The 13,682-nt window shown below is 39.1% G+C and overlaps 1 protein-coding gene across 1 annotated transcript; it reads left to right on the top strand.

Moving 5' to 3' along the window:
- The first annotated feature begins 1,760 nt into the window (after window positions 1-1,760).
- LOC149834655 (uncharacterized) lies at window positions 1,761-2,325 on the top strand. Its single transcript, XM_090010235.1, has one exon. It carries the CDS (start codon window positions 1,808-1,810, stop codon window positions 2,012-2,014), a length of 207 nt encoding a protein of 68 aa, XP_089866361.1. The 5' UTR covers window positions 1,761-1,807; the 3' UTR covers window positions 2,015-2,325.
- The last annotated feature ends 11,357 nt before the right edge of the window (window positions 2,326-13,682 follow it).

The following is a 13,682-nucleotide window of genomic DNA, read 5'->3' on the forward strand; positions in this document are numbered from 1 at the left end:
CCATCTAAAAACTATATGGTGACATGGAATTTTTTTTTTTATTTTTAAATCAATAAAAACCATTTTTTTTTTATAATTTAACATATACAAATGTATTGACATTGAAATATTATTAAAAGATAACATAAAAAAATAAAAATTGTTAAAAAATGATGTTTTTATGCGTCCGAGTCATAGTGCGCCCTCTAAAATGTCGTGTCATTGTGACATAGACCGCCATTGTTGGCTAACCAGGGGGGCTCATATTTGCGGTTGGAAATAAGGAACTTCTAGCTCTAGATCAATCGGCAAGGCTTCTGTCAGCCAGTAAACAATGGGTCCCACTTGCCTGTCCCACAGTTCCTGATATTCCCACAGCCGGTATACCGTGGGACCCAGACTATGTGAAATTGTGAATGCATGTACTCATTGGGCCAAGGAATTTTCTAGCATTTGCTGTTATTGTGAAATGTCAAGTTAATGGACTTCACCAAGTTTTTTGTGGGACCAATGCAACCACAACCACAATATGTCACATGCATACATGGCCCACACTTGCACCCACACATTACAAGGGTTGGGTGGGGCCCTATGTGAGGTTTTATTTATGACTTTGGGTTTGGCGCCTGAGTCAATTCATGGTTGGTATGGATTACAGCAGTCTCTTATTGTCTTGAACCTTTCATACACACATTTTGCTATCAGTAATTAAGGGACCTATGTATGTATTATAATCCTTTTTTTTTAGAGTAATATTGTAGTATAATCCAACTTGATCATACTAGTCCAATTAACTAGGTTTGATTGTGTTCTTGTTGGGACATGGATCACAAAAGTTAGATCCAGATGTAAAATGGATAAAAACAAACTGGACCTAAATCCTAACCTTGGTTGGATCTAAGGGTCAAGATCCAGGTTCAACCCTACTTGGACGGTTCCAGGTTTTATCTAGTAAAATACAGTTAGACTCAAATCTGATCTGTTTTTGCATTCTTTACATGAAAACCCTTTTTTTTTGTAACATTTTTAGATCGTATAAACACATAATATATGGGGCCTAGGATGGGTAACTTACATAAGAACTAAACAAGCTCTAAGGGGGCTGCTTAGGATGGGGCCTAGGCGGTTAGGCGGGTGGTCTAAGTTCAAATCCCATGAGTGCCACCCCTTGCACAAGCCAAAACTTGACGACTTCCTATGGGTGAGGGGTAAGCCCTTGGAGTTCTTACTCTACCAGAACAACGTAAGGCGGGCAGGCATAGCACTAGGTCAAGACTTTAGTAAACATAGGTTTGCCACATACGTTAGGCACTCATACATAAATTACCCTAACTTTTAAAAATTGGATCAGAGCTCAAACTCCTTTACCACTCTGGATACGATCCACATTTTTGGTTTGGATTATGACTTGCTGGTATTTGAATTCGGATTCGGATCTACCACGTCCATTTCAGTCAATCGTCGGACAACCAGGTGTCGGACGTACCTAGCAATAAAGACCGTGCTCAATTGGGTTCGGATTACGACTTGCTATGTCCATTTGAGTCACTATCACCCACATGGCACATGGCACATGGCACATGAACTTAGAATGCCCCCAACAGCTACAGATCGCGTGCCTAGCAATAAAGTCCAGGCTAAAAAAATATTATGTTTTAGAGATTCAGCCACGTGTAACCTCAACCAATAAGAGCCGTCCATCAACTTCCAGGAGCCCCCCCGTCCTCTCCCTTATAAGGAGAGCACAGTTAGCCGAGAGTTCGACACTCCCAAAACACGAGAGAGAGAGAGAGAGAGAGAGAGAGAGAGAGAGAGAGAGAGAGAGAGAATGGTGTTCTTCTGCTGCTTCGTGGACCAGAAGAGGACGATGGGGAGCACCAAGCCTGCGGCAGGGCTCTGTTCGCGTTGTGGATCCGGGGCACGGGTCGCGGATATGAAGACCTCAACCCGATTTCTCACAGTCCCCTTCTACTGTCGCACCTGGAGGGCCATCATCTGCTCCTTCTGCGGCTCCATCCTCAGGTCCTATGCCTGAATCACCACCACCACCACTACTATTTCCTCCACCTCTTTGGCGATCTCGGCGGCCACCAGGAGTGAAGTTTATGGAGATCGCAGAGTTGGAACTGCAAAGTGATCTTCAAAGTTATGGTGTTCTTTAATGGAATCAGTGGTTAATTAACCACCGATATTGGAATATGTAATCAAACAAAATATGTATGATCTGAGATTTTCATAGTTTTTTTTTTTCTAAAATTTTACCATGCAGTCTAGATGGTTGGTTTTTATAGAAAAGACTCTTAGATATTCGGATTACCATGTATAAGAAGGATCTTTTAAGATTTAAAAATCAACGGTTCAGATTTTTCATAAATATTCAAGAATACAAAAATCACATTTCTTGATCCGATTATGATGATCCAAAGCAAATGGACCACGCAGAATGCATTTGCATGAAAAAATATAAATCATTGCATGAAAAAATATTGGCAAATAATTGCTAGTACCATATACACCACTAAAATCTATCATTTTTTAATGTTTTCTCTTTCTTTTTTTTTTGTATTTATGAAGCCTTACAAATGTGATCTACATATATTGTTTAGTAAGAAAAAAACATGTTTTGAACGGTCCCATTGTGGGGAGTTGGTAAATGAAGTTGGAATTGAAGACGGATGGAGAAAGGAAATGAAAATAGTGTGGAAACTGCCTGCCTTTTGTCTGAAAAAGGATGGATCCATGCCAATGAAACAAAAAAAATAAAAAACGGAAAAATATCTGCAGCCAAATTAAAACTCACATTTTGGCCAAAATATCGGCAATTAAAATATAAAAAAATAAATTTGTATAAAATGAAAATAAAAATTATCATGATTTTTTTTTACGTTAAATAGTTGATAAACACATAAATATCACGTTTAAAATGTGTTAATTATGTTTCTACGGAAAATCATGCTATTTTCAAAATATCGCAAGAAATTAAAGCTTAAAACTTTTTGTTAATTTCTTGCGATATTTGTTTGAGTTTTTCATAAATCTCGTGGTATTTGTCACATGGGTTGGGATCCACCAGGTTAGGAATTCGGATCAGGTACAAGGGATCTAATTAGACGCCATTCATCGCAAAGATGAACGACACCCGAAAGCCCAACAAGTCAAAGGTGTTCTAAAGAAATCCTAACCGTTCGTTTTTGCATCCGCCGATGTTGTTCATCTAGAAAATGGACGGCATCGGTGGGTCTTGTGTGTCATTCATCTTGGGAAACATTGGTCTAAACAGAAACGGATCATGCATGATGTGATCCAACGGCGTTTAGGAGAAACATTCAACAAGATCACGTGGTACAATTTACAAGCTTTACATGTGAGTTTAAATAAGACCTGCAGAATATATTATATAAAAAAATGAAAATATAAAAATATAAAAACACAAGCAAACTCATTAATATCGTATGAAAACATGGTCAAAAATTTAAAAATATCTTTATTTTTTGTACAATAACAATATTCTTTGAAAATATTGTGATGAAATTGTAATGTTTTCAAATTTCCAGCAACATCTTTTTTAAAGGAAAATATTGGCAATATTTGTGACAATGGTTAGCCGATCTGGATATGGATTTGCAATCTATATCTAAATTTGCACTAAGCTTCTTGATAGATTAAGTACACAAAATACTTAGAGCATATGACAACCGTAAATCTAATCATCACCAAGTCTTACCCCAACGATATGAGGTCAGCTTTATAAGGTCTTATTTCTATATTCCTTTTAATTTAATAGTCTCAAGACTTATAGTCTTTTTTTTTTGAAGTCCAGGAACCCTCACCCAGAACCGGGTCATTTAATGGACCCGTCCGCAGCGACACTACAACAAAGCAGTAGATTAGCGACGACCACATTCCGTCGCTAATCCGTCGCTAACATGGTTAGCGACGGATTAGCGACAACGAGGCGACAGTATGCTTACGTCGCGAATATTTCGACGCTAACTGGCGACGGAATGATTCCGTCGCCAGGTCCGTCGCTAATTGCGACGGAATAACGAGCGCTATATTTCGTCGTCAATCCGCCGGTACTAAACGGCGACCACGGCTTGGCGACGGATTTACTTCCGTCGCTATGCCGTCGCTAGATTAATATGAATAGCGACGGATGGTTCCGTCGCTAATCCGTCGCAAACACGAAAAAAAATTTAAAAAAAAATTATTTGAAAATTAATTACCGAGAACTGTACAATTTTTATTTCCTGTACAATTTATATTTCCTGTAAATAAAAAACAAACCACACAAAAAAATTCATATAACAACAATCTACAACAATTAATCGTTCCACCTTAAAATTAAGAAGTTTAATTATTTACAATTCAACAATTACAATTAAGAAAAATAAAAAAAATAGAACTTCTTCAACACAGTCTTCTAATCATCGCCAAGATTTTGTGCGTCTTCTTGTTCATTGTCTTTATCTGTCCCTTCAGCTCCACTACCCTGATTATCGCTAGCAACCTACACAAGAAAAGAACAGTCAGTATTGATAAACAAAATATAATGAAATAAATTACACACTATATGTGATTCTATCATGTGCTCATGTGTGATCTAAGGCAATAAAAAAACTCTATATGTGATTCTATCATGCTCATATGTGTGCTAAGGCAGTCAAAAAATTGAATATGTGATTATAGCATGTTCATATGTGTTCTAAGGCATCTAAAAAAACTCTATATGTGATTCTACCATGCTCAGATGTGCTTTAAGGCAGGCAAAAAACTATATATGTGATTCGATCATGCTCGTATGTGTGCTAAGGCAGTAAAAAAATTGAATATGTGAATATAGCATGCTCATATGTGCTCTAAGGCAGGCAAAGCCAAAAATTTTATATGTGATTCTATCATAAATGATATATAACATGTTCATATGTGTTCTAAGGCAGTAAAAAAACTCTATATGTTATTATAGCATGCTCATATGTGTGCTAAGGCAGTCAAAAAACTGAATATGTGATTATAATATGCTCATATGTGTTCTTAGGCAGTCAAAAAACTGAATATGTGATTATAGCATGCTCATATGTGTTCTAATGCAGTCAAAAAAACTTTATATGTGATTCTATCATGCTCATATGTGCTCTAAGGCAAACAAAAAGTTATATATATATATATATATATATATATATATATATATGTGATTCTATCATGCTCATATGTGTGCTAAAGCAGTCAAAAAATTGAATATGTGATTATAGCATGTTCATATGTGTTCTAAGGCATCTAAAAAAACTCTACATGTGATTCTACCATGCTCAGATGTGCTTTAAGGCAGGCAAAAAACTATATATGTGATTCGATCATGCTCGTATGTGTGCTAAGGCAGTAAAAAAATTGAATATGTGAATATAGCATGCTCATATGTGCTCTAAGGCAGGCAAAGCAACTTTATATGTGATTATAGCATGCTCATATGTTCTCTAAGGCAGACAAAAAAACTTTATATGTGATTATAGCATGCTCATATGTGCTCTAATGCAATAAAAAAACTCTATATGTTATTATAGCATGCTCATATGTGCTCTAAGGCAGTCAAAAAACTGAATATGTGATTATACCTGAGAGGGACCTGGAATCGAAGATCCCCTATCCTGAACAGCGGCCTTGATCTCATTTCAGAGAAAGGGGGTGACGGTGTATTGAAAGTAGTTATTCAGTGATTCATTAATGATCTGGCGTACATCATCACTGGAAAGAATATTCGGCTGCTTGGAGCTTATGTCGGCGCAAGAAGTCGGTGAGCCGTAACTGGAAGAACCAATAACTAGTGAAGTGTTCATATTACTCCCAAACCCGAACACGCGACCTTTTTTGGGTTCACCTGCTGCAATAACTGGTAGGATCAAATGATGGATGCTGAGTAGCGTCATCGCCATATCGCTCTACCATCTGTTGCTCATATGCCTCCTACAAAATAATGTTTAAAGTATTCATTAATAATTAATGATAACATTATGATAACTTGCATATATATTGCAATGATTATTAATAGAATTAATACATACCGTTGTCGTTCTCGCCTTCTCTGATACGAAGACTCCCGTGGTCTTCCGTTTATGTGTTTCTACAAACACATCCTTATATGGTACACTGCCTCCTTTTTCTGCTTCCTGCGAAGTTAAATGACAAAAGATTTAGTACACAAGTTTGCAACAATACTTATAAAATTAATATTATATATTAATGAGTTACCATTTTCTTTAGGTGGCTCCCAAATGTCTTAGATCCACCTGTGTGTAGATGAGCTTCGGGCATCTTCGATCGATTTTGTGAAGCCTTCGCAGAGCAATTTTTAAATGCATCTCCCGCCCACTTATCGCACATTTCGTCCCAGTAATCTCTCCTGATAGTAATAGGACCATGGCCCTTCCACAGTAATGGATCATCTACTATGCCAGGTGTTTTTTTTTGCTGCAGTCTTCATAGTGTGCAGCATGTCTGCAAATCGATTGGCAGCCACCTTCTGCCACACCTTCCTTGCATCATTTTCTTCCACCGTAGTTGTGAAGCGATTCGAAGCCTACAAATATTTTCAGAAAGTTAGTAGACATTGCTTAAATAAATTAAATATGAAACACATTAACTATGATGAACAACTGTATACCATGAATGAGGACCACAATCTGTCTAACACCTCCTTTGGGTACTCTTTCCATTGAGCAACTGGTCCTGGTAGATGTTGAAGAAGTGAATTCCTAATCTCCCGTACTACTTCTTGTGGCTCAAACCTTGTGCTGCACATGAATTGTTACACAGTAAATATCAATATAAAATATTTAAAAGATATGCAATAATTGAAAACAAAATACTTACGGTCGATTATCGATATACACTATTCGAATGAGTCTTCTTGTGCCAGCCTGAGAAGACCCTGTTTCCTGTGTTGGCTGTTGACTTGTGTGATCAACTGGTGTAGGTGGGTCATGTACAGGCGCAACATCATCTGTAAAAAAATACATTAGAAATTCTCAGAATGTGCATTTGAACTAATCAAGCATCTAATTAGTTATATGATATACCTATCACAGGAGCCCGTGAAGATGAAGGCTGAGCCTGGCTACTACTGGATGAGCGACCACTATAACCTCCACAAACCATATTCTAACAAATAACATATGTCATACAATACATTCAAATAATTCACATCAAGTATTACAATGCATTCAAGTCATTCACATCAAGCATTGCAATGCATTCAAATAATTCAAATCATTGACATCAAGTATTGCACTAATTCAAATCATTCGTTAATTGCATAAATTATAATACATTCAGATAATTGAAATCATTCACATCAAGTATTACAATGCATTCGAATCATTCGTATCAAGTATTACAATACATTCAAATAAAATTTTGAAGCATGCTTTCAGTATACAATTTCACATGGAAGACATAATCAAATTGAAAGCAACTACATGTAAGCATGGATACAATCACATCAAACATTGCAATACATCGAAATAATTCATATCAAACAAATGTCAAACATGTACCTGCAGCAAACACACTTCAATATCCCACTAACTACTACCATGCATAGTATGGACTCCGTACTCCAAAAATAAGAACACTTCCATATTCATACATTAAAATCATGCTCAGCATGATCTCCGAACTCCAACAAAGCAGTCCTAGATATCAACAACTAAGTGAGTGTGTGAACAATAAAGTGTTACATTCAATAAATTAAATAACATGTGATGCGCTTGCATCACTTACTCACCACGGGTATTTACCCGATTTGCATTGTTTTTGTCACTTACTTACCACGGGTGGCGGGGCACAAGCGAGTTCCGTTGAGAAATCTGCACAAAAAAAATGATGTTTTAAAATGAAGTCACCATGAAAAAAAACTTACTCTAAACAAATGATTTATAAAAAGGACACGCCTGGTAATAAACTAATTGGTTGGCCATATATGGTTAGAAAAAAAAAATGTTAAAATATTTATCTCTTATTCCAATAACAAAAGAACGTAAGAGTGGATATTAACAATGAAGGAAAAGGAGTAATTCTATACACCAAGTGGCTATTGAATTTTATCATGGATAAGTAGGCACTACAATGTAATAATCTAAAAGTTGAGCTAGTTTTTGCAAACAGAGTGCACAGGCTTTTGTAATTTATTCAAATAAAATAAAAAATTTTGATTTAAATTCCTAACCAAATTAACTAAAAATCCTTAATAAAAAAAATTATGATTCAAATCCCTAATCATAGAAAATAAAAACAAAAAGCTCTAATCAAATCCAAGAAAACCCTAATCAAATTAATTATAAAATGCCCTAATTTTTAAATTTTGATTCAAAGCCCTAATAAAACAAAATCAAATAAAAAACCCTAATTAAATTAACTACAAATAGCCTTAATTAAAGAAATTTGATTCAATTGCCTAATAAATGAAAATCAAAATAAAAAATCCTAATCAATGAAAATCAAAGAAAACTAAACAATGAAAATAAAATAAAAACCCTAATTTCTGAAAAAAGAAAAAGAAGAGCAAGAAACCAGGGGGTCGACCCCCGGCTGGACACGGCAGGGGGTCGACCCCCGGCCGGACATCAAAAGGGGTTGACCCCCTGCCGGACACTGCAGAGGGTTGACCCTCTGCCGGACACGGCAGGGGGTTGACCCCCTGCCGGACAAGGCAGGGGGTTGACCCCTGGCCGGACACGGCAGGGGGTTGACCCCCTGCCGGACACGGCGGGGGGTCGACCCCCGGCCAGACATGGCGGGGGGTCGACCCCCGGCCAGACATGGAGGGGGGTCGACCCCCCCCCCCCCCCGGCCGGACACGGCAGGGGGTCGACCCCCTACCAGGGTTGACCCCCGGTCGGACACGACAGGGGGTCGACCCCCGGTCGGACACGGCAGGGGGTCGACCACCTACCGGGGTCGACCGCCTGGCGGAGTCGACCCCCTGCCGGAAAACGCAGGGGGTCGACCCCCAATCCATTTCACGGTGAAATACCTGCGGTTGCTCCGGGCAGCGGCGGCGGCAGCGGAAGGTTGACGGAGATCGACTTCTGGCGAACGGTGGGGGCCGACAGAGAGGTCGACGGGATGTATAGGGCGGCCGAAGGAAGAGGGCGGCAGGAGGGAGAGGGCGGCGGGCGGGAGCAGCGAAAGGAGAAAGGAAAAAGAGGGCTGGGATTCGGGGTAATGCGACATTTAGCGACGGATTAATTCTGTCGCTAAGCCATCGTAATTCAAAAAACCAAAACAGCGACAGAATATACTCTGTCGCTAAGCCGTCGCTAATTAGCGACGGATTCGCGACGACAGAGTTCCCTCTCTAAATCCATCGCTGAAATGGTGTTCTTGTAATAAGAATTAGCGACAAAAAAATGCAGTCGCTAATCCGTCGCTAAGTAGCGACGAATTAGCGATAAAAGTTGTTTCCTCGCTAATCCGTCGCGAATTAGCGACAGATTGTTTCTCTAGCTAATCTGTCGCTAATTTGCGACGGAAAAAATCCGTCGCAAATTTCCGTCGCTAATTAACAATTTTCTTGTAGTGCGAGGCAAATCCCCTAATGGATCCCAATTGGTTTAAGGTTAGGGATGCAAACATGTGGTTGAGGTTAGGATAGACCCAACACTAGATCCAAAGTTTTTCTGGACCAAGATCCAACTCAGATCTTTCAATAAAGTTGTAGGTGTGGTTCAAAAACGAGACCATACAACATTGGATCCTGTGAAAAAAATGAGACCCTCAACTCCTGTGCTGATAGTAGGGGTCCAAGTGGTTTTTACACTGGCTGGATCATAAATTCATAATAGAGCTGATAAAAATCCAAATATTGGGTAACAAATCTGACTGGATTTGATGTAGTAGAATTGAATCAGGACACAAATTTTGAATGATAAGGCTAGATTTAACAAGAAAAGGCTGAAAAATGGATCAGATGTGGAGAACTTTCAAATTGGTAGAATTTTATCCAGATCTGATTATAGATACGACAAATAACACTACAAGAAAAACTTTAATTAGCGATGGACATTTGCGACGGAAATAATCCATCACCAATTTGCGACAAATTGGCTAGAGAAAACTATTTGTCACTAACATTTGCGTAATTAGCGACGGAAAACTTCAGTCACTACTTGACGATGGATTAGCGAAGAAAAATTTGTGTCTCAAGTTTCTTCGCACTTTAGCGATGGATCACCAGCAAAAGTTTTCTGTCGCTACTCTGTCACCAAGTAGTGACGAAGTAAAGACGAAATTGTTTCATCGCTAATCCATCGCTAATTTCTCCCGTAAAACCCTAATGCAAGTCCCTTTTTCTTTTCTGTTTCATCTTTCGCCCGCCCGCCGCCCGACGACCTCCTCTCTTGTTCCCTTTCCCGTTCTCGCTCTCGTTGCTCCCCTTCTGTGTTTTTCTGCGAGCCCCGTCCGGCGACCTCCTCTCTTATTCCCTCTCATGTTCTCTCTCTTGTTGCTCTCCCTCTGCATTTTTTGGTGAGCCGACGAACCGATCCCACGATGACCCTGCCAGTGACCTCTCATCGATGCCTCCCGCAGGTAACCCTCCTGCTTTTTCCCTTGCTCTTTTCCCTTGAAATAAGGGTCGTTGGCGGTCCGACAGAGGGCCGCCAACCTCTGGTGGAGCCTCCCCCTTCCCCCTATAGTTATCGGAGGGTCAGCAGAGGCCCGACAACCTCTGTCGGGTCCTCCCCACCCCTCTGTAGTTGACGGGGGTTGGCAGAGGCCCCAATCGCCTCTACTAGGCCCTCCCCTTGCCCCGGTCTTCGACAGGACAGGGGGTTTCACCTCCTGTCCTCTTGACTTCTCCGCCAGTGGGGCTCCGACCCCCTGTCCTCGTTATGATCGGCATGAGGAGAAGCCCCCTACCCTTTTGTTTTCCCTGGCAGGGGGTGGCTTCGCCCCCTGTCCTCGATAATTTTGATAGGGGGAGAAGCTCCCTGCCCTTTTATTTTTAATAGCAGGTGGTGGCTTCGCGCCCCCTGTCCTCGATAATTTTGATAGGGGGTGAAGCCCCCTGCCCCTTGTCTGTTTTCTTGGCAGGGGGCAGAACCCCCTGTCAGGAAATTTTTCCTCAGCAGGGGGCGAGACCCCCCTGCCTCATGATTGATTCTTGGCAGGGGGCTCAACCCCTACCTCCCGATGCTTCCCTTCGGGGGGTCCCACCCCCTGCCTCCTTTAAATGTTCCGGCAGGGGGTTTCGCTCCCTACCTTGAACTTATGCTGGCAGGGGAAGCACCCCTACCTGTCTCGCTTTCAACAGAGGGTTGCATCTCCCTGTTCGGGCTCGTGTTCGACAGAGGGCGTCACCCCCTTGTCATCGGGTAATAAACTTCATTTTAACACAGTGTCTCTTACAGATTTCGCAACAGATTTTGCTTGTACCCTGCGACCCGCAGTGAGTAAGTGATAAAAGCAATGCAAATCGGGTAAAATACCTATGGTGAGTAATTGATGCATGCACATCAGAGGTTATTTAATTTTTTGGAAGCAACACTTTTCTGTTCACACACTCACTTAATTGTGGATATCTAGGTCTGCTTTGATGTACTTCGGAGATCATGCTGAGCATGATTTTAATGTATGAGAATAGAATTGTTCTTATTTTTGGAGTTCGGATTCCATGCTAGTCATGATAGTAGTTAACAGGATATTGGAGTATATTTATTGTAGGTACATGTTTGACATTATTTTGATATAAATGATTTGAATGTATTGCAATGTTTGATGAGATTGTATCTATGCTTTCATGAAGTTACTTTTAATTTGATTATGACTTCCATATGAAATTGTATCATGAAAACATGCTTCAAATGAATGTATCATGTTATTAATGAGTTTGCACATGAAAATGAATGATAAGTTATCAATGCTTCAAACATGCTTCAAATGAATGGTTTTGCACATGAAAATATTAAGTTATCAATGCATACATCATAGTTCTTGTGATTGAATGATTATATATATATATATATATATATATATATATATGTATATATATATATATATCAAATCATTACATCTACCACGAATGCATGATAAATTTGATATTTCGAATGTCAAAGAAAAAATGAAGGATATTTCAAAGGCCCGTATGGATTTAAAAGTAATATGTAAAAGACTAAAATTGGAACTCAAAGAGTACAATGACAAAGTACTAAAACCAAAGGCAAGAGAGGTGCTTGAACCAGATCAAATAAAGCAGGTATGTCAATGGTTGAGACAATTGAGATTTTCAGATGGATACATCCCTAACATTGTTCGGGATGTGAAGATAGACGATGGACAATTATATGGGTTGAAGAGCCATGATTGTTATGTTATTATACAACAATTGATATCCTTAGCATTCCATGATATGTTAGACAAACCTATAAGGAGGGGGGGTATTATCCGAATTGAGTAGATTTTTTAGAACATTGTGTGCATCGAAAGTCATAATATATGAGGTAAAGAATCTCAAGGATTCTGTCGTCACTACTATTTGTTAGCTAGAGAAGATATTTCTACCAACATTTTTTGATGCTATGGAATATGTGATCATACATTTGCCACATGAACTAAGGGTTGATGGTCTTGTGCAATATCAGTGGATGTACCCATTTGAAAGGTATATATTTTTTATATTTTTTTCTTTAATGCTATTGAGAAATTTATTGTAATCCAAGATGTATATTATTGACAGATGTATGTTTGACCTCAAAAAAAAGGTTTGGAATAAAGCAAGAGTAGATGAATCTATTTGTAAGGCATACACTTTAGAAGAGATTTTAAATTTCTCATCTGTGTACTTTGAACCTCACATTCCAACACGTTACACATGCCCACCTCATAATGATGATGGAGAAGAATTTACTATAGCTGACAAACTGTCGATATTTCAACCACTTGGGCATGCCTTTGGCAGTTGTCGGCCAAGACTCTTCGAAGATCGAGAGCAAGAAGCAACACAAATCTATATCCTTTTTAATTGCTCAACGATCAACCCATACATCGAGTAAGTATACTTAATATGTAACACTAAGTTCTATACGTGCGTACATGGTTCGGTAATATAAGTATTTGTTAAGTGTAGATGATTTGATCTAGAGTTGCGAAGAGAACTTCCACATCTCACTGATGCAGAAATACAGAAAGAACGTGAAAATAACTTTATGGCATGGTTGAAAGAGTTGGTAAGGACGATGATATATATTTTTTCCCTATAAACAAAAATAAGTTACTTAATTGGTCATGATTATAGTCATTGTTTAAGCTTGTAGGTCCGCCATGGTGATGTTAAAGATAAAAAAATATGTGATTTATAAAATGGTCCGACCAAAGTTATGCAATATTACAATGGGTACATTGTAAATGGTTATCAATTCCATACAAAAGGCTACGGTGTAAACAAGTCAATGATGAATAGTGGCGTGTGTGCCAAGGGTAGCAGCTACGATGAACATGAATATGACTACTATGGTGTTATAGAAGAAATAATGATGTTGACTTACTTAGGCATAAATAATAGGGTAACTTTATTCAAATGTCATTGGTTTGATCCCAAAGCAACAAAAGTCGACAAAGCCTCAGGCATTGTGGAACATATGAACCATTCATATTAGCCTCACAAGCTAAATAAGTTCACTATACTTCATATCCGAGTACAAGGAAGTCAG

This window comes from Nuphar pumila, chromosome 6, assembly GCF_984573655.1.
Source record: "Nuphar pumila chromosome 6, dmNupPumi1.hap1.1, whole genome shotgun sequence".
Taxonomy (NCBI): Eukaryota; Viridiplantae; Streptophyta; class Magnoliopsida; order Nymphaeales; family Nymphaeaceae; genus Nuphar; species Nuphar pumila.

What these genes read in the sequence shown, in the direction of transcription:
- LOC149834655 (XM_090010235.1), top strand. Translation starts at nt 1,808, where the DNA reads ATGGTGTTCTTCTGCTGCTTCGTGGACCAGAAGAGGACGATGGGGAGC.